Source organism: Lynx canadensis, chromosome F1 (assembly GCF_007474595.2).
Source record: "Lynx canadensis isolate LIC74 chromosome F1, mLynCan4.pri.v2, whole genome shotgun sequence".
Lineage (NCBI taxonomy): Eukaryota > Metazoa > Chordata > Mammalia > Carnivora > Felidae > Lynx > Lynx canadensis.
Genome location: NC_044319.2, coordinates 10,791,143 through 10,813,340, shown reverse-complemented (window position 1 = coordinate 10,813,340; position 22,198 = coordinate 10,791,143). Strand labels below are relative to the sequence as shown.

Here is a 22,198-nt window from a genome sequence, read left to right as displayed (position 1 = left end):
TGAACTGATAAAGATCACAGTCCTACAGGACCGGAGTCTCCATCAGTTTGCAACTGTCTGAATGATTTACAAGAAAAAGGGCACTCTCCAGAAACCTATGGACTCCCTTTCCTGGAGCCCTAACCTCATCCTCCCCTCCACTGGGATGTGGGGAAACAAAGGCAAGAAGAAAATGCAGACAAAATTCAATCTCTTTATAACCTGCAGCCCATTGACAAATACTTGAGGCACAGACACCGTAGAACGTTCCTCCAGGAAACCCCTACCTAATGTTAATGTTTTGCTAGAGGGAAAAATAACTTTAGCTCCCCAACAGCAAGGCCCCCAGTACCTTAGGAGTCCTCTTTAGCATATGGAAGTCCTTTGGGAAACCTCTCTCTTTCCTTACGCCCCCTCCCACCAACTCCAGAGTATATAACCATCACTCCTGACAACCCAGGGCAGCTCTTTCTGCCCAGCAGTCCTGTCCCTGCGCTCCAATAAAACCTCCCTCTGGCACCAAAGACATCTCAAGAATTCTTTCTTGGCCATCAGCTTGGCCAGACCCCCACCACCGCTCCAAAACTGCATCAGTCGGGGTAGCGCCCGAACTTCTCCAGGGACCCCCAGAATTTCCAGCTCCCACAAGCATTCCGGGACTCAGTCCTCCCCGGGCCACCAACGTGCCTCTGACGCCCCCACCACCAGGGCAAGAAAACCAACCGTGCAGTGACTCTCCCTGCCAGCCCCTCCCAAGGGGACTGTTGTGTCGGTGCCGCTCTGTCCCCTGCCATGTGAACCTGCTCCATGCCACGCTAATGGCCTGAAGGAAGATTCTCCGCAAGTCTTCCTCTCCGCTCCCTTTCTCCCGCCTCCGTCCCAGTCGCCCCACATCCAGAAGGCGACACTCGCTTCCACGGCGGCCTCCCTGCCTCGCCACGCTCGCACCTCAAGCCCACCCGGCCACCACCACAGCTGTGGTCACCTTCGTGCTCCATATTCATGGGCTCACGCCGGGACTCAGAGGCCCCCACCGGCTTCCCACTGCCTGAAGGCCTCTCCTGGCATTCAAGGCCCCTTTACTTTTTTTATTATTTCTTTTAATGATTATTTATTTTGGGAGACAGAGAGACAGAGTGGGGGAGGGGCAGAGAGAGAGGGAGACAGAGGATCCAAAGCGGGCTCTGCACCGTCAGCACAGAGCCCGACACAGGGCTCGAACTCACGAACCATGAGATCGTGACCTGAGCTGAAGTCGGACGCTTAACCGACGGAGCCACCCAGGCGCCCCTGTAAACACTACACTTTAAAATGAAAAGTGAGGGGCGCCTGGGAGGCTCCGTCGGTTAAGCGTCGGACTCTCCATCTCAGCTCAGGTCATGGTCTCACGGTTTGTGAGTTCGAGGCCGGCATCCGGCTCATACTGATGGCGCAGAGCCTGCTTGGGATTCTCTCTCTCTCTCCCTCTCTCCACCCCTCCCATGCACGCATGCATGCTCTTTCTCCTTCTTGCCCTCTCACTCTCTCTCTTTCTCTCAGAAATAACTTAAAATGAAAAATTCAGGGGTGCCTGGGTGGTTCGGTTGGTTAAGCGTCTGACTCTTGATCTCAGCTCAGGTCGTGATCTCACAGTTCGAGCGTTCGAGCCCCACATCGGGCTTTAGGCTGGTAGTGCAGAGACCGCTTGGGATTCGCTGTCTCCCTCTCCGCCCCTCCCCCTCTTGCTCTGTCTCTCTCTCTCAAAAATAAATAAATAAACTTAATTTTTTTTAAATATTAAAAAATGAGGGGTGCGTGAGTGGCTCAGTCGGTTAAGCATCCGACTTCGGCTCAGGTCATGATCTCGCGGTTTGTGGGTTCAAGCCCCGCGTTGGGCTCTGTGCTGACAGCTCGGAGCCCGGAGCCTGCTTCGGATTCTGTGTCTCCCTCTCTCTCTGCCCCTCCCCCAGTTGTGTTCTCTCTCTCTCTCTCTCTCTCTCAAAAATAAACAATAAAAATATTTCAAAGTATATCTGAGTCTCGTTTTCTTCCTAGGCATTGCTGTAACCCTGGTTCAAAAGGCACCGTCACTCACCTGGCCGTCTGCTGGCCTCCTCGATGTGTTCCCTGCCTCTCCTCCTAACACCTTCAATTCGTCCTCATGTCACAGCTAAAGTGAATTTCTTTTCTTTTTTTTAATGTTTATGTATTTATTCCTGGGGGGGAGGGGTGCAGAGAGAGAGGGAGACCGAGAATCCCGGAAGCAGGCCCCGTGCTATCAGCGGAGCTCGAACTCGTGAACCGTGAACCGTGAGCCAAAGTCGGAAGCCCAACCAAATGAGCCCCCCAGGTGCCCCAACGGCTAAAGTGAATTTAAAATGTAAGTCACATCACTTGCCCCCAGGCTTAACTTCTTGTTTCTCATTGCCTCAAACTCCGTCTTCCTTAAAAGAGGACTAGAAACCCGTTCGTGGGTCTCAGCTGGCCTCAACCGGCCCCTTGGGACTCACCCTGTGCTCTATCCACTTCCAGGAAAGAGCCAATCTTTGCTGCCCTGAGGACTGTTCTCATACTGCTCCTCCCTGAGAAAGCCCTTCCCACCCTGAACAAATCCCCTAGTCAGCTTCTTTTCATCCTTCAGGTTGCAAGTTCAACGACATTCCCCAGACTGCCTCTTTTTCTTATTTAAATGGATCCTCAAATTCTCTGTGTTTTTAAATGAATGTTTTGTTGAGGTGTAATAACAAACCAGGAGATTCGTAGCACTTTCCTTCACCTTTCCCCAGTTTCCTTCCCGGCCCTTTGTGCTCAGGGGCCTCCCCTGCCCTTGCAACCACTGATCCGATTTCTGCCCAGCAGGGTTGCCTTTTCCAGAACGTTGCTGTGACGGTTAATTTTATGTCAGCCCGACTGGGACACAGGGTGCCCAGGCAGGCATTGGGTCAGCTGGGTCAGACGTTATCCCGGGTGTGTCTGTGGCTGTGTTTCTGAAAGCGATTAGCGGTTTTTTAAGTTTATTTTTGAGAGAAAGAGAGAGAGACAGAGAGAGCGAGTGGGGGAGGGGCAGAGAGAGGAGGAGAGAGAGAGAATCCCAAGCAGGCTCTGCACTGTCAGCCCGGAGCTTGACGCGGGGCTCGAACTCCTAACCCGTGAGGTCGCGACCTGGGCCGAAACCAAGAGTCGGACCGAGCCGCCCAGGGCCCCCCGAAGAGACGAACATCTGAGGGGGCTGCCCGGTGCAGCCGGTGGGCCTCCTTCCTGTGGATGGGCTTCACCCAACCGTCTGAAGACCTGAAGAGAACCAAACGCTGCTGGGGAGTGAACTCCTCCTGCCTGTTGGGCCGGAACAAAGGTCTTCTCCGACTTTTGTGCTTAAGCTGAAAACCAGTGGCTCTTCTTGGATCTCAAGGCTTTCCCAAGCCTGCCGGCTTTCAGACCAGAAGTCACGCCACTGGCCCTCCTGGGTCTCCAGCTTGCCCACTAAAGCTCTTGGGACCTCGCGGAATCTATGGAGACAGACACACGCACACGTATCTGCCCATCCTATTGGTTCTGTTTCTCTGAAGAACCCCAACAGGACCACAGAAATGAGGTCGGGGGCGCCTGGGTGGCTCGGTTGGTTATGCCGCCGACTGCGGCTCGGGTCAGGATCTTGCGGTCCGTGAGTTCAAGCCCCGAGTCGGGCTCTGCGCTGACAGCTCGGAGCCTGGAGCCTGCTTCCGGTTCCGCGTCTCCCTCGCTCTCCGCCCCTCCCCTGCTCATGCTCTCGCTCTCAAAAATAAATAAACATTAAAAAAAATTTAAAAAAAATAAATGAAAGCATACAGTAGGTATGCTTTCACTTAGCATAGTGATTTTGAGACCATCCACGCATTAGTAGTTCCACTTTGTGGATGACTGATAAGAAAACGTACCACAGTTTATCTGGACATTTGCATGGTCTCCAGTTTCCAGCAATTACGAACAAAGTTGTTATAAACATTTGTATAGAGGCCATTGTGTGGACCCGTTTTATCTAGGAGCTGAAAGGTAAGTGAAAGCTGACATTCGCGAGAAACCGCCAAACTGTTTGTCAAAGCGGTTGAACGGATTTCACGTTCTCCCGAACAGCCTATGAGATTCTGGTTGTTTCACATCCTCACTGACGGTGGTCTCGCCCGTTTTTAAATTGCAGCTGTTGGCAACAGGCGTAGCGGCGGTGAGGTTTTGGGGGTGATGGCGGGGTTCGGAGCTGACGGCCAAGAAAGAATTCCTGAAGACGTCTTTGGTGCAGAAAAGGTGATTTTATTAATGCACGGGGACAGGATCCACGGGCAGGAAGAGCTGCCCCGGGGGTTGCGAAAGAGAGGCTGGTTTTACACCGTGGAGTTTGGGGAACTAAAGCCAAGAGGAAGTTTCTTAAAGGGATTTCCATATGCTAAGGAAGATTCCCAGGATAGTGGAGGCCTAACTATTTTCAAGCTAAGGTTGTTTTCCCCTCTAGCAAAGCGTTATCATTCAGTAGGGAGTTCCTGGAGTTTAGGCTCTTGAGAAGATGTTTGTAAACTGAGGGCGACTCTAGCAGTTTAACCATTTGTTTTCTGTCCTTTCCTTTGTTCCTGGGCAGCCAGACGCGCCTGAGGAATGTTGCACGTCTCCCACCTGGGGGCGGGGTCTCCCACCTGGGGGCGGGGTCTCCCACCTGGGGGCGGGGTCTCCCACCTGGGGGCGGGGTCTCCCACCTGGGGGCGGGGTCTCCCACCTGGGGGCGGGGTCTCCCACCTGGGGGCGGGGTCTCCCACCTGGGGGCGGGGTCTCCCACCTGGGGGCGGGGTCTCCCACCTGGGGGCGGGGTCTCCCACCTGGGGGCGGGGTCTCCCACCTGGGGGCGGGGTCTCCCACCTGGGGGCGGGGTCTCCCACCTGGGGGCGGGGTCTCCCACCTGGGGCGGGGTCTCCCACCTGGGGGCGGGGTCTCCCACCTGGGGGCGGGGTCTCCCACCTGGGGGCGGGGTCTCCCACCTGGGGGCGGGGTCTCCCACCTGGGGGCGGGGTCTCCCACCTGGGGGCGGGGTCTCCCACCTGGGGGCGGGGTCTCCCACCTGGGGGCGGGGTCTCCCACCTGGGGGCGGGGTCTTTGCCGGATGTCAGTTCCCTCATCAGTGGTATCTTACTGGTTTTAATTTGCATTTGCCTAATAGGTGATGATTTCGAGCATCTTTTCATACGCGTTTTTACCATCCGCAGCGTTTACCCATTTTCAGTTGGGTTATTGTGTTACAAGAGTTCTTTATGCATTCTAGATACAAGTCCTATGTCCTATATGTGTCTTGGAAATCTTTTCTCCCAGTCTGTGGCTTGTCTGTTGATACGCGTTAAGAGTGTCTTTCAAAAAGTGGAAGTTTTTTATCATAATTTTTTTTTAACACTTGTTTGTTTTTGAGACACAGAGACAGAGTGTGAGCTAGGGAGGGCAGAGAGAGAGGGAGACACAGAATCTGAAGCAGGCTCCGGGCTCCGAGCACAGAGGCTGGTGCGGGGCTCTAATCCACGAACCATATAGGACCTGAGCCAAAGTCGGACGCTTAACTGACTGAACCACCCAGGTGTGGACACACGCTACACACAAACACACACACACACACACACACACACACACACACACACACACGTGTGCGCACAAGCGAGGGAGGGGCAGAGAGGGAGAGAAAAACTTCGAGAAAAATGTCAGTACAGAGCCTGGTGTGGGGCTCGGAACCGGACGCGGGGTGCGAGCTCACAAACCATGAGATCTTGACCTGAGCTGAAACCAAAAATCAAAGAGTCAGATGCTTACCCGACTGAGCCACCCGAGTCCCCGCCTGCTAGGACTTTTCACGGGATTACACTAACTATAGATCAGTCCTGGGAGAACTGGCATATTAACATCTTGAGTCTTTCATTTTATAAATGTGGTATTTGTCTCCATTTACTCAGGACTTCCCTAATTTCTCTTATCCTAAGTTATTTGGGATTTCCCAGATACCTTTCTGTTATTGGTTTTTAGTAGTTTTAATTCTACGTAGAAGTTTTTTATGGCCCAGAATATTCTCTGCCTCGGTGAATGTTCCCTAAACATTTGAAGACGGTGTGCATTATACTGTTATGTGAATTTCATGCCCACCTCCCCATGGTAGCGGGTCATGTTATCCATGTAGGATCCTGGGCCCAGGTTTTTCTGTCCCTCCTCTGACCTTGGAGGATATTGGCTTGTACTCCTTCTCGGCAGTAATGGTTCTTTGCCTCTGTCCAAAGGCAGAACATTTCCTATTCCCGCACTGCCAAATGGGTTTTGTCTTTATTCCTCCCCTAGAGATGATGGATTTTTGCCTGAGCCCCAGGGGTGATAGGATTTGCTGCGCCTCCCTCAGCAGCCTAAAGCTTTTGCATCTTCTGGAAACGGGTCTGGGGAAGTGGGCAGGGTTTCATACCTACCTATCCCTCGGCAGTAGCCAATTACGTCCCGAATGCTTGAACCAGCGACGAGGGGGGGCTTTCTGGTCTCCAGCCTGCCCCGGTGTTTCTTGTGAACACTTGGTATAGACCACTGGAAAGATCAAGTCCCCCGATTTGAAACTCTCAGCTATGCCAAATTCTTAAACTCCTTTAAGAACTTAACATTCTAGATTATCTTTAGCTGCTCATATAGTGGCCACTTCTTTCTTGAGCACTCTTTCTAGAAGGAAATGGGTGCATATCCCATCTCCTGTTGGAGCGCTGATCACTCCCCGGGATTGTGTGCTCCGTCTCCCAACTTCAGCTCTCTGACACGCTCAAGGAAAGCTGGAATTTTGTAGATTATCCAGAAGTTTTTCCTTATGAGGTTACAGTCTTGAGACTTTCTACACCCTGTTCAGAAGCAGAACGGACTACCTCAACTAACGGTGATTTTGTTATTGTCTGAAACCAGTTATTATTTCCATCATTATACTTATTAAAATTTGTAAATTTGTAATTATTTTTGTTTTGTTTCCCCCACTTAAGACCGTGAAAACATACACTATCTCTTCATGATCGTAATCCCTCGCACCGAGTGCCACATTGCACACAAAGCCCTTAAAACGAAACAAAATGATACTTATGACATATTTCTTTTTTCGAAAAATCATTAGCCCACCATACAGCAAACACTGGCTGATTAAAACATCCACAGAAGTACCGGGGGGCAGGGGAGGGCCGAGGAAGAGGAAGAACGAGGGCCCAAAAGCTAAACTGGGAGATTATATTCTGAACTATCTGCTAGATTTTCATTTATCATCTGCCCAGAGAATCTGGCTGTGATGCTGACCAAGTTCAAAACAAAGCGCAAATGAGACAAGGATACCAAACCCTTCTTTCATGAAGCTTCGGGAACAACTGAAATAAATGAACTAGCAAAAAACATAGATCAGTAATTCCTTATTTATTCTTTTCTTACAAAAAGACACTTGGAACAAATAAATATAAAATGGCATACGTCTTATTTAGCAATGGGCAAATACAGGTTTTTCTGGGTACTGTCCACAGGGATGAACTAAAGGAGCTTCCAGAAGTGCCCTCATCCTATCAGCTTTCCACCCTCTGTTTAAAAAAAAAAAAAAAAAAAAGTCAATTCTTTTCATTCCTCACAATTTTCAACAATGGAGTCTCAAAATAAGTAACCTAACCCTGACTCAGAGACAAAGACATCTGATTCAAGGTCAGCACGTATATAATGACGTTGCCCCGAAACTTCAACGAATGAATATTGAGTTTTCATTTCTTGTATCTTGTATGAATAAAGAGTTTATTCTGTTCAAATCTGCACGGCAAATAAAATACAACAGAAAGCTGAGTACAATATATACACTTTTCTGTCCTAAGAGAAAACATTAAATACAGGTATATTTAATATACAGTGAACATGCCATGTATTTTCTTAAAGCCAACAAAATCCCGATTTCCTATACCCTGCAGGTGATGCAGAAGGCAAACGAATACCAAAATCACTTCTGACAAAATTTAGCTAACAAAATTAGCTAGACGGTAATACAAATTCAATATTCAATGGATTTATTCATTCCACGGTTGCATGGAAAAGGAAGTAAAAAACGTCAAGTACAAGTAGAACCACACATAAGAAAAAGCACCTACGGACGGAGGAGGGACAGCTCTGGGAGCCTGCCTGGGAGAGGCACACCTCGCTCAGGTGTTTCCACGGACAGAACACCCTAGGTCGCCGAAACCCTAGGTTACTCAGTTCTAGGTCTGAAATCTTCTCTAAGACGTCAAAAGTCAATTTAAACATAGAGGGGAGATATTTTTTTTTTAATCTGTGGGTAAAGATCATGAAAGTCTGACACTGATTTTCCTAAAAGGCAACTCACGACTCTCCAGAAGTACGAATAAACATCAAAAAGCCCAAAGTAAAGAGCTAGTACATCAACATGCGCGGTCAGGAATCCCGTGAAAGTCACAAGGTGCTGCGATTCCGTGATTTCCACGAACCTCCTCCTGGGAGAAGACAGTGTTCCGTGACGGATGCGGATTATGCCCACTGCTCACGAGACATACACACATTGAGACTCGTGAGATCCTACTTTTCAACAATTTAGAAATCCAAATTTGGCTGCAGAAAATATAAATCTGGAATAGGACTCTGCAGATAGACAATACAAGTAGCAGTTGAGTGGAACCTGCCTGCAACAATCCTGTATTTACTTTTTTTTTTTTCCTTTAAGGCTACAGAAAATCTGCACATAGACAAGGCGATTAATTCTCATAATAAAAATACCCCCTCCAAGGAGCTAAGGTCTCCAGTCAGATTCCATGGTGAGTAGACGTTGTGTGGCACATTCTATTCCACAGGTGTACTTTCTGGTGAGTCTGCAGGCTTAGGATCAATTCTTTCCGGGAACAGTAGCTTCTCACAAACTGCCTCCTTTATTGGTAAATACTGTGATATTTCGTTGGGTTCCGTGAAGAGGGAAGGTGAAACGTGCTGGGAGACACATAAGTCGTATTAGCATATATTCAGTCACTGCACTGATACTTTTTGGAAATGCTTTGGTTCAAGCATGCATAAAGCATGCCAATTCTAAAATGAGTGGCAATCGACGTCTATGAGGATGTATAGGTGTTTCTAATGAGAACGGGTATCTCGTTACTGGACCATTCAGCCCTGTTACCGAATGACTTCCTCAAAGCTCACAGGGATATATTATTTATGACGCTCCCACAGATGTATTAAGAATTTAATACATCTTAATCCAATCCCCTTTCCCTGCTGCTTTTGTACCTTGAAAGCACTAGCCTTCGGGTAGAGCCCCGTACGGGGTCTACGCCAGACTCTTAAGTAACTTTTCTAACCCACGAACGTGCTCCCCCCAGAAGGAAACAAGCGCTAGGGGTGAAAAAGAATAACAAGTTTGCAGAAAGGTGGCACCTGGGAAACAACCCGTTACAGAATCCTACAGACTTGGAGAAGCCCTTTACAAGTCCCAGAGGGGCAAGAAAATAAAGGACGTTATGTGAAAACAAGTTACGGTACAGAATTACCACACTTTAAGAAAAAAATCAGAAAAGCAGACTGGCTAGAAAGAAGTTACGGGGGGAAGAGGCGCTAAGTGGAATGAACATCCAATTGGTGCCAGTACCAGACCCACCGCCAACCAATTCTGGGTCTGTTTTTCCACCATAAAAAGTGGAAATTAGATTGGATGATGGTGCTGCTACCCATAACAACCCTGTCCTGGTATCTGGGGTGAATTCAGAGAAGTTACGCTCCAGGAGGCTTTATCTTATAGGTGGGCTTATTGGGTGAATCGCTAGATCTAGGGAGGCAGATGTGGCTGGAAATATACAAAATGAAACATTAAAAGTCAACTTCTAGAAACTGGTATTTAAACAGCGTACCATTAAATTAGCAATTTTGCTCTCTCGTGATGTATATTCTCGTAACATGTAGGTCTTGTCCGCCTATGTGGAAAGATAAAAAAAAAAGGTTGCAATAAATATTTCTATTGTTACAAAATAGTTTCTATTAAACAGAACCACCTATGACAACAGAACAGGTTGCAAAAGCAGCATAAAGTCTGATAAGAATATCTTATTCTGTAATGAGATAACTAATCTCACCAAGAATTCTGAATTATTGATTCCAATCTCTATAAATCACAGTGATAGCATATGTAAACAGATTTGATAATTACCAACTAAGAGAAACACAGCCAAAGTTTTACTATGAAAGTATGTATATTTACAAATGAGATATGCAAGAGATATTAATATTACCGCATGTTTGGAACTATACCTTTTCCTTAAGCTATAGTATCTACTTACATAACCAGGCTACTCTCATGTTTAAAAAAACAAAACAAAACAAAACAAAAGAAAGCTTTACCAAATTTTATTCCCTCCTATTTCCACAAATTCTTGTCAAATTGCTTATTTAATAAAGCAAGTTTTTGGCACTTCAATTTTTCCCATTTATGACTTTTTACTTACGTATTTAAGTAGTCGCCATGCCCAATATGGGGCTTGAACTCACAACCCTGAGATTAAGAGTCCTATGCTCTACTGACTGAACCAGCCAGGCACCCTCCATTTACAACTGTTTAAAATTAGGTGTTAGAGGGGCGCCTGGTGGCTCAGTTAAGCATCTGACTTTGACTCAGGTCATGATCTCACAATTTGTGAGTTCGAGCCCCGGCGTCGAGCTCTGTGCTGACAGCTCAGAGCCTGCAGCCTGCTTCAGATTCTATGTCTCTCTCTCTCTCTCTCTCTCTCTCTCTCTCTCTCTCTCTGCCCCTCCCCTGCTTGTACTCTGTCTCTCTCTCAAAAATAAATAAACATTAAAAAAATTTTTTTAATAAAATTAGGTTTTAAAAAGCAATGTATTACAATTTGTTTTTTGGTGAAACATTATTCAATAAAAGAAAAATCACATAAGATTAAACTCCCTTAACGTTTTTATCCTTTTTTTAATTTTAGAGAGAGAGTGCAAGCCGGGGCCTGGGGCGGAGGGAGAAAGAGAGAATTTCAAGCAGGCTCCACACTCAAGTGCAGAGCCTGACATGGGGATCGATCCCACGACCCTGGGATCATGACCTGAAACTGAAATCAAGAGGCTCAACTGAGCCACCCAGGCACCCCAACTTTTATTCTTTTCTATCAATAAAAACACATTAATGCTTAAGGAAAGAAAAATTAGATGATATAAAAGTATAATATATAAGTACAGCTTCTATAGATAATACTATCTTTAACTTAGAAATCTCTACACAAAATCTTACATAGATTCACACTTGCTTTTTTCTTTTAAAAATTTTTAATGTTTATTTTTGAGAGAGAGCACAAGTGGGGGACGGGCAGAGAGAGAGGGGGACAGAGGATCGGAAGCAGGCTCCGTGCTGACAGCAGCCAGACTGATGCAGGGCTTGAACTCACAAACCATGAGATCACAAGCTGAGCCGAGGTGGGACCCTCAACCAACTGAGCCACCCAGGTGCCCCCATACTTGCTTTTTAAAATTCAACACTGAGGGGCGCCTAGGTGGCTCAGCTGGTTAAGCGTTGAACTCTTGGATTTTGACTCAGGTCACGATCCCAGGGTTGTGAGATCAGCCCCACAACGGAACCTGCTCGGGATTCTCTCTTTCCTTCTGTCACTCCCCAGCTCGTGCATGCACGTGCACTCTCAAAAATAAATGAACGAGTGTTTAAAATTCAACACTGAGATGCAGATCTTTACATACCAGTTAAATACAACTCTGCCATTCATTTTAATGGATGTGTACTTTTCTACTATATGGATATAAATTAAACAATTTAAATCAGTGCCCATTCAGTGGGCATTAAGCTCCTTCTCTCCTTTTTGCTATTATAAACAAAAGCATTGCCATGAACATTCATATATATATATATATGTATGTGTAGATACGTTTATATATAGATACACATACATGTGTGTATATATACATTATATATATGTATAATATATATAATGTATATATACATAATGTAAATGTACAACTGCCTGATTAATATTTGCAGATTACTGTATAAGAATGATTTTAGGATAAATTCCTAAGAAATACTGTTGACTTAAAGCATAAGCATTTTTAAAACTTAGATTTCATCTTTTCTGAAGGAGAAAAATGCAGTCTATCTTTAGTACTTCCCTACCACTTATTAAAAGAAAAAGATCGCAAAAAAAAACAAAAAACAAAAAGAAAAAGATCACAGTTACCATGTTATTTCAAGGAAAAAAGCCCCACCCGTCTATAAGTGCAGGATTTGGGAAAACACCAATCTAACCTCACCCTACTGGGTACAAATCTCACTTCTGCCACCCAATAACTGTGTAACTCGGGTAAGTTACTTACTCTGTCTTTGCTGTAGTTGCCACAGCTATAAACAGCGATGATAACGGGACTTATTTCACAGAGTGGTTGTGAGATTTCACTGTTCCTAGGACTGCCCAACTGGTACTGGTGTTCCCTTCGCTAAGTCACCATTCTACATGATCACAGATCTGAGGGTACAAATCCATTCCACAAGGACAGGCTGCTATAAGCTATTAGAAGACTTTTCATGCCTTCAATTTAAGCCTCCTCCTTTTTTTAACTTTTTCTGAAAACCTTGTATGTTAACAGTTCCTTCAGAGGTGAGTACAGAGCTTTCAAACTTTAGAACAACTATCAAAATGATTATGTAATACAAATTTCAGTAGGTCATGTGATTGTTGTTTTGTTTTGTTTTAAGTTTATTTGAGAGAGAGACTATGATCGGGGAAGGGGCAGAGAGAGAGGGAGAGAGAGAATTCCAAACATGTTCTGTGCTGTCAGCACAGAGCTCGACGAGGGGCTCGATCCCACGAACCGCGAGATCATGACCTGAGCTGAAATCAAAAGTCAGACGCTTGACTAAATGAACCACCCAGGTGCCCCCTCGTGATTGGTATTTTTAATATCAAGACATTATATAAACAATACATATGATACACAAAGGTAAGAGTTAAGGGACAGGTTTTTTTTTTTTTTAAGTTTATTTTGAGAGAGAGGGCGAGCAGGGGAGGGGCAGAGAGAGAGAAAGAGAATCTCAAGCAGAGTCTGCACTGTCAGCACAGAGCCCAATGCAGGGCTCGATCTCACGAACCTTGAGATAATGACCTGAGCCCAGATCAAGACCTGGATGCTTAACTGAGTCACCCAGGCACCCCAGGGACAGGTTTCTTAAACACAGCTTAAGTACACACGAAGTTTTTAAAAAAGCATCAGACATCCTCTACTGGGGAGGAACACTGGGGAGTGTCTTTCAGAAAACATTTTCAGCTACCAGAACTTTCAGAAAGGAAGATGTGATGCGGTCAATAGTGAATGTAGAACACCCAATCTTCAAGGTTAGAAGGACTGCCATAAATTATAAAGCATTATTTCATTTCAAATTCTCAGACAGACAGTGAAAGAACACGAACGAGCCCAACATCAACTAGTACATTCATTAAATAAGAAGAGATACCTCATGGTAAAGTCTTGTGTCATTCATTCTGATAAGCACTCCATCGATTCTCAAGAAAAATCGCAACAGCAGGAAAAAACTAGAAGGCATTACTCTCTGAAAAAAAAAAATAGTACGTTAATATTTTAATGAAAACTAAATGCTATTACTTTGCTGAGAAAATAAATTTTTTTTAAAAGGCATCAGAGAAAAGCTGAATTAGCAGTATACAGAAATCTCTGAACTAAAGGTTCTTTGTCATAGCACCAACTTAGTTCTGTTCTGTTCTATTCTATTCTATTCTATTCTATTCTATTCTATTCTATTCTATTCTATCCTATTCTAAATATCCTGGCTTCAGTTTCCTACAATAGAAAAATATTTTTTAGGTCAAAAGATAATTGAGGTTAAAAAGACTTAACACTTACCTAAGTAATATGAAAATTACAATGTTCACTTTAAAAACTGACAGTACTTGGGGCGCCTGGGTGGCTCAGTCGGTTGGGCGTCCGACTTCGGCCCAGGCCATGATCCCACGGTTCGTGGGTTCGAGCCCCGCGTCGGGCCCCGTGCTGACAGCTCAGAGCCTGGAGCCTGAATTCTGTGTCTCCCTCTCTCTCTGCCCCTTCCCTACTCGCACTCTGTCGCTCTCTCTCAAAAATAAGTAAACACTGAAAAAAAAATTTTAAAAACTGACAGTACTTACCATTAATGTCAACACCAGTAATACCAAAAGGAAAGAATAACCTATTTCTTTGTTGTTACTCATCTCTACTCACTTTACGTTAAATAAAGGCGAGAACTTAAACGAGATGCTCTAATTCAGTGCAATCGATTAAGTATTATTTCATACTGCCGAAGACTGGTTTATCAGATCATTATAACATGTTCTTGGCATCTTTCATCTATGTCACATCTACACATTTCTGTTTTCCAAGCGTAAACCAGGGAAAAAAGACAGAGACAGTGACGGAGTAAGAAGGTGGGTCCTGGTGGCAGGGAGGGAGGGGTTGGATATTGTGGGGCCTTTAGACCTTTAAAAGGAATATGCTTGTGGGCACTTGGCTGTCTTAGTTGGTAAAGTATATGATTCTTGATCTTGGGGTCATGAGTTCAAGCCCCACATTGGGGGCAGAGATTACTAAAAATAAAACGAAACGAAACGAAACGAAATGAAACGAAACGAAACGAAATGAAATGAAATAAAAGGAAATGAAACGAAATAAAAGGAAATGAAACGAAATAAAACGAAATAAAACAAAACAAAATAAAATAAAATAAAATAAAACAAAATAAAGACCATTTCTTAAAATAAAATAAAATATAGACCATTTCTTAAAAAATAAAAAAAAAAGCTTCACCATTTACTAAATAAACACTCGTCGTCTACTAAGTGTCCAGTTCTAACTATAAGTAGATCTTGGATTTATATAAAAAGATACAATCCCAGTGGTCAAGAAGTTTATCAAAGAGGGAAACAGAGAAAAAAAAAAATGATGTGGCAGATATAGTAACAGAGGTATGCACAAGGTTCAATAAGCACTCAGAGAAAGTCCCAAAGTTGGCTGAAGAAAGTTAGAGAAGACAACGGAAAGCTGACCATGGAAAGAAGAGCTGGGGGCGAGCTCCTTTTTTTTTCCCAAAAAGAGGAAACAGCATGTATAACAAGTACTGAGGCACGGAATAGAAGATACACGCAGGGAACTGAGTGAGTTGTAGAAGCACAGGGCAACATTAATGAAGAGCGAAGAAATTAACACGATAACCCACTAACAACAGTGGCTTTAGTACCTAGAGAGACACCAGCCACAGGCCAAGCTCTCCTGCCCTAGGACCTTTACGAACCCTGTTCCCTGACCTAATGCCTACTGGTCTCAGATCTCGGTGTAAATATCACTTGTACACAGAATCTTCTCCTACCATTCTATGACCACAGGCTTCTGTTATTCTCTCTCGATTCCCTTATAAACGAAAAGATTTGTAACTACAGCCGTTCACGTGTTTACTTGCTTAAAGCCTATCTGCCCCCACTTAGGCCGCAGGCTCCATAACTGTGAACATGTGCTCTGGTCATCACTTTGTCCCTGCTGTCTAGACGAGTAGCGAGCACACGGTGGGTGCTCGTCAGCGACTCCCTGAAGGAAAGAGAGGCTGGAGCTCTCTTTGCCGGAGAAAAGGCCCACAGTCACACTGCCTTCCGGCGGGATTATCAGCAACAGACTTCAAAGTAAAACCCAGAATAAAGAAGGGCTGGAGGAAGAACCTGACCTAGACAAGTTGCTACGTCACAGCCAACTGACTGGGAAGCAGCGTTACTTGACAGAGCGCTCTCTGTAATTACTGGAAAGACTCACTGGCCACATTTCCCCACATTTCCAAGTGGGTTATCGACAGTTACACTGGGCACAACACAGGAAGCGAGCTGAAGTAACGTTTCAGCATGGCGGAGGGCAGAGCAGGAGTCAGAAGACCCAAGTGCTCGTCCTAATTCCGCAATTTAACTGTGTATTTTAAAGCGGCAGCTCTCTCACAGGGGATGTTTGGAAATTTCTGAGGGTGTTTTTTGTCGTCACAATGATATTAGGCAGTTAAAGACGAGAGACGTTAGATGTTCTGTAACGCACAGGACCATCCTATACAACAAAGTCCAATCCTGCATCCACAAAACTTCCAGAGATCTTCTCTGGCATTCATGTGGGGAAAAAGATAACAATAGCAATAAACACAAACAAATACATACATACATAATAAATAAGCCAACAATTTATACTGACCTCACCTTAGAACCTAACTCCATTTTACATACAAATGCAAAACACACTGAATTTCCGGGCACGCAATTACTTTGCAAATCAAGGAAGGATTATACTTGATTTCATTTGGAACTTTACTAAAGGGCTGTTCACCATTTTTGAAAAATTACATCACCAATGGCAGTCCTGATTGTGGTATCTGAGTCACTGGCTGCTCCCTGGCACCCCTATGAGCCTTCGCTTGTAGCTGTCACATTCACAGTGATTCGATATGCAAATGTGACTGCTTCATTATGACTTTAGTGCAGTCATATTATGCATATTTCAATACGTACATACTGAAATACATCGTTTATTCTAAATCAACTTCCTTTCATTTCTCTTTTATCTTATAATTAGGACACAATGTTGGTTTACTGGAAAGAAGGTGGGTTATAGTATCTATGAAATTTCATTTCACGGTAGTAAAAGGGAGGGGGTGTTAAAGGTATTTGGTTAGGAAAAAAAAAAAAAAAAGGAGCAACGAGGGGAAGTAGGTTGAGAACCAGTAACTCAGATCAAGATCCTAAACCACCTAAAGTCTCCTTCTTCATCTATAAAACTAGGGGGTGTGAAGAAACCGTTCCTTAGACCCTGTATCCGTAAAACACGACCATTCTGTAAGACTACTTCAACAAAAGCCACCTCAGCACAGGCTTTGTGGAATTTTTTGTACCACAGAGATGAGATACGTGCCTACCTGATATACTTGGATTCTTAGGTAAAACATGGAAGCAGAAGGTAGACCACATTCACTCCTGACTACTCAGAGTGGAACTAACCGCCCAATGGAAAAAAGACAGTCTCTTTAGCAAATGGTGCTGGGAGAACACCTGGACAGCAACAGGCCGAAGAAGGAAACTGGACCACTTTCTTACACCAGACACAAAAAGAAATTCAAAATGGATGAAAGACCTCAATCTGAGATAGGAAGCCATCAAAATCCTACAGGAGAAAACAGGCAGCAACCGCTTTGAACTCGGCCACCACAACTGCTTACTCGACGTGTCTCCAGAGGCAAGGGAAGTAAAAATGAACTATTGGGACCTCATCAAGATAAAAAGCTTCCGCACGGCAAAGGAAACAACAAAACTAAAAGGCAACCAAGGGAATGGGAGAAGATATTTGCAAATGGCATATCAGATAAAGGGTTAGTATCTAAAATCTATAAACAACTTACCAAACTCAACACCCAAAAAAACAAATAATCCAGTGAAGAAATGGGCAGGAGACATGAATAGACACTTTTCCAAAGAAGACATCCAGATGGCCAACAGACACATGAAAAGATGCTCAACGTCACTCATCATCAGGGAAATACAAATCAAAACCACAATGAGATACCCCCTCATACCTGTCAGAACGGCTAACATTAACAACTCAGGAAACAACAGATGTTGGCGAGGATGCAGAAAAAAGGGAACCCTTTTGCACTGTTGGTGGGAATGCAAACTTTGTGCAGCCACTCTGGAAAACAGTATGGAGGTTCCTCAAAAAATTAAAAATAGAACTACTCTACAACCCAGCAATTACACTACTAGGAATTTATCCAAAGGATACAAAAATGCTGATTCAAAGGGGCACATGCACCCCAATGTTTATAGCAGCACTATCAACAATAGCCAAAGTATGGAAAGAGCCCAAATGTCCATTTACTGATGAATGGATAAAGAAGATGTGGCATACAATGGAATACTACTTGGTGATAAAACAGAATGAAATCTTGCCATTTGCAACAATGCGGATGGAACCAGAGGGTATTATGCTAAGTGACATAAGTCGGCCAGAGGAAGACAAATATCATATGATTTCCCTCATATGGAATTTGAGAAACTCACCAGATGAACACAGGGGAAGGGAAGGAAAAATGAGATAAAAACAGAGAGGGAGGCGAACTATAAGAGACTCTTAAATACGGAGAACAGACTGAGGGTTGCTGGAAGGTGTTGGGTGGGAGGATGGGTTAAATGGGTGATGGGCATGAAGGAGGGCACTTGTTGGGATGAGCACTGGGTGTCTTATATAAGAGATGAATCACTGGGTTCTAATCCTGAAGCCAACACTACACTGTATGTTAAATGAATTAAATGAATTTAAAAAAAAAAAAAGAAAAGAGTGGAACTAACCATTAGCTGGTTACATAACATCACTGCCAGTATTTGGGAGATAGGAAATATATTTTCTCTGAAAGTTAAAACCTTGCGTATTAGCATGAAAATAGCTTTTCTTTAGATCTTAGAGTAGTCCTATAAACTATAAATCACACCAAGGACAGTAGATTACAACACAAAATCCTAGCCTAAAAACATAGCTGAAAGAAGCTACCTTAGAAACACAAAACAAAAATTAATTCCTAGAATAACTCATAATTAGATATAGGTAATGCCACCCACACAAAATTATCAAAACTCATAATAAACTCACTGAACTAAATCGAAAAACCTCATGGTGCACAGAGCTCCACTCTTTCTCCCTGGGGAACTGTGTCACAAGGAAACCATTATTATTTTTTGAATTAAAATGGTCTAGGTATAGAATTAAAATTTTAAGACGGTAAAAATACTTCAAAACCTGAAACAAACTAAGTAAGTTAAAAGCAACTTAAAAGGCTCCATCCAACAGTAACAGGAATCTAAAGTTACTTTGGGGGCTCCTGGGTGGCTCAGTGAGTTAAGCGTCTGGCTTCAGCTCAGGTCATGATCTCATGGTTCGTTGAGTTTGAGCCCCTTAGCAGTCGGGCCCTGTCCTGACAGCTCAGAGCCCGGAGCCTACTTCAGGTCCTATGTCTCCCCCTCTCTCTGCCACCCCCGGCTCGTGCTCTCTTTCGCAAAAATAAATAGACGTTAAAAAAAAATTTAAAGGGACGCCTGGGGCTCAGTCGGTTAAGCAGCCAATTCTTGACTTCAGCTCAGGTCATGATCTCCTAGTGAGTGAGCTCGAGCCCCACATCAGGCTCTGCACTGACAGAATAGAGCCTGCTTGGGATTTTCTCTTTCTGCCCCTCCCCTGCTTGCACTCTCTCAAAATAAATAAACTTAAAAAAAATTTTTTAAATAAGTAAGTTACTTTGTTTATGTAAGTAGTTTCCACATTACAGTATCATTTCTTTACAGGGTGCTTTATAATTATTATAGAAACCAAGAAACCAAGAAATCAAGCATTCATAAGCAACTAGCTTCACAAATTCTAAAATAAGAACTTTTTAGTAGTTTTCTGGCCAAGATTAAAATACCAAGTGGGGCTCAAACCCACGGACCATGAGATCATGACCTGGGCCGAGGCCGGATGTTCAACAGACTGAGCCACCCAGGCGCCCCCTTTATGATGTTCTTAATAAATAACATTCTTTTCTCTAGCTTACTTTCTTGTAAGAATACGGTATGTAATATATATAACATACAAAAAATGTGTAATCAACTGTTAATGTTATCAGTAAGACTTCCAGTCAACAGTAGGCTATTAGAAGTTAAGTTTTTGGGGAATTAAAAGTGACACAATGAGGGGCGCCTGGGTGGCTCAGTCGGTTAAGTGGCCGACTTTGGCTCAGGTCATGATCTCATGGTCCGTGAGTTCGAGCCCCGCGTCGGGCTCTGTGCTGACAGCTCGGAGCCTGGAGCCTGTTTCAGATTCTGTGTCTCCCTCTCTCTGTTCCTCCCCTGTTCATGCTCCGTCTCTCTCTCTCTCCTTCAAGAAAATAAAAATAGAAACATTAAAAAAAAAAGTTACACAACGATTTTCAACTGTGGACAGAGGGTTACTGGTTGCCCTAATTCCCTCACTATTCGAGAGTCAACGGTATATTCCATACCCACAGTCAAACTCCTAGCCACAAGGAAAGATATACGGTAATCCTTAAACATTTACACTTCTTTTTAGAAGTTCCTTGGAGAGCTCTGTTAAAACTAAAGATGATCTGAGACGGTTCATATTTTATTTGAGAGCAACTGGGAAACACATAGACTTTAAACCAGAAAAAGTTCTATGTCAAAAAGGCCAGGTGAAGGGCATCGAGTGAGCTTTATGTGCAAAGTACCTAGCAAGGGCTCTGGAAATGATCGTCACACTTTGTCGCACTTTGTTCTACATTTCATCACACTTCGTTCTCAGGCCTTTTCTGACCTCTTCTCTCCATTCCCACGTGCGTCTACCCAACTTTCCAGTCAGATAGGCAAGGGTACCACGGTCAGACAAGAAATATTCTTTGTCCCATAGTGCGGAGACAACTAAATCTCTAATCTGCTTAGTTAATTCTCATAAAACTCCAGGTTTGGGAATCACTGGACGAGAGGTAAGCTTATCTACACGCAGTCCCCCTTTCCTCCCATCACCACAGAAGCATCTCTCCTGTCTAAAGCTAATCCTCCCTCCCACGATCTGGATCCTAGAAGATTATGAGCAAAGACAAACTGATCCACTGTGTGATTGATCTTAGGCGAGTTACTTAGTGTCTCTGACCCTCCGTTTCCTCTCACTGAGCCGAATTTTCTGGAGGATTAAATGAGATGATATAAATAAGCTATATGTGAAATAATAGAAAATACATATATAGGTCTCTGCTTCTAGTTCCTGACAGAGGGCTTCTGAAACCCTTATAAATTTCTAAGTGAAAAAGGCACTTAGGAACATCTTCGGTTCTGATGAGGCGATTCTGGGGGGGCTCCTGGGTGGGGGCTGGTCCCCAGAAAGACCAGGCCATGATTAGAAGCTTGGGATTTCCAGCTCCACCCCTCATTTTCCAGAGAGAAGAGAGGGGTCAGAAATGGGAGTTAATAATTGATCATGCCTTGTGAGGGAGCCTCCATAAAATCCTAGTAGGATGGGGTTCAGAGACTTTCCAGGCTGGTGAACACATCTATATACTAGGAGGGTAATGCACCCCAACTCCAAGGGGGCAGAACTCCTGCACCTGGGACCATCCCACACCTCCCCCTATATCTCTCTCATCCGGGTGTTCATCCATACCTCTGTTACCATATCCTTTAATAAACTGGTGAACATAAGACAAAGAATATTTCTTGTCTGACTATCCATAGTATACATTTGGCTACGTTCCCCTGAGGTCTACGAGCTGTTGTCGCAAATAATTAAATCCAAGGAGAGGAGGTCACGGGAACCTCCAATTTGTAGCCAAGATGGACAGAAGTTGTGGGGAACGTAGGGACCTATGACCCCTTGTGGCTGGCACTGAAGACGTAGGGCGAGGGATGGCGGTCTTGTGGGCTTGAGCCCTTAACCTAAGAGATCTGACACTATCCCCAAGTCGATAGTGAGGCCAGTGTCCCAGAATTCTGGGTGTCGGTAAAAGTACCACACATCTGATGTCGGAAACATTTTGAGCGTTGAGAGTAAAGGAGAGACATAGGAGGAGAAGACTGGAGTTCTTCCAACCCAGGGTCTCACAGTAAATTTTTCCTCCCGGTAAAGGCTCAAAGCCTTCCTCTTCCTTCCCCTCTTCCTCCTCCTCCAAAACCTCACACCATTCATTTTCTCCCCTCTCTACAAGGAACTGCTTCCTGTGAGCACGTGATCAACACTAGTCTTCCCCATGTTAAAAAAGCAAAAAGCACATGCTCACGCACACCTGTCAACCGCGTGTCCTCTCTTAGGCGTGTCCCTGTGTCTTCTCCATCTAGGAAGCTTTTTGGAAGTCTGGTCTACTCTGTCTCCACCTCCACATCTTTCCTTTACTTCCTAACCATGTAACTTAAACTGCACTTGCAGAGGTCAATCCCGGTATCTTAGTTGCTATAACCGATAAATTTTTTAGTCTGGTGGACACCATCACATTCTAAGATCTCCTTACAGCACGACGCTGCCCCTTCACGTCCTTCTTCTTGCAAAGCTGTGCCTCCTTAGCTTCCCAGGCACCACGTTCCTGGTTTCTCACCCGCATTTATATTTACCAGGCTAGTCTGTGCTTAGAGAAGCAACTTCATTTATCCACACCGTACTGTTGGGAACTATGGCATTTATT

At 44.4% G+C, this 22,198-nt stretch overlaps 1 protein-coding gene across 1 annotated transcript in view; it reads right to left on the bottom strand.

Annotated features, from left to right (window-relative positions):
* Positions 1 to 7,362: 7,362 nt before the first annotated feature.
* TIPRL (TOR signaling pathway regulator) overlaps positions 7,363 to 22,198 on the bottom strand; it is a 31,261-nt gene continuing 16,425 nt past the window's right edge. Inside the window, exons 5-7 of the mRNA XM_030301821.1 lie at positions 13,454 to 13,549; positions 9,849 to 9,911; positions 7,363 to 8,934 (exon numbers count right to left, since the gene is read on the bottom strand). Of these exons, the coding sequence (XP_030157681.1) occupies positions 8,791 to 8,934; positions 9,849 to 9,911; positions 13,454 to 13,549 (303 nt within the window). The 3' untranslated portion in view covers positions 7,363 to 8,790. The remainder of the gene's footprint in view (positions 8,935 to 9,848; positions 9,912 to 13,453; positions 13,550 to 22,198) is intronic.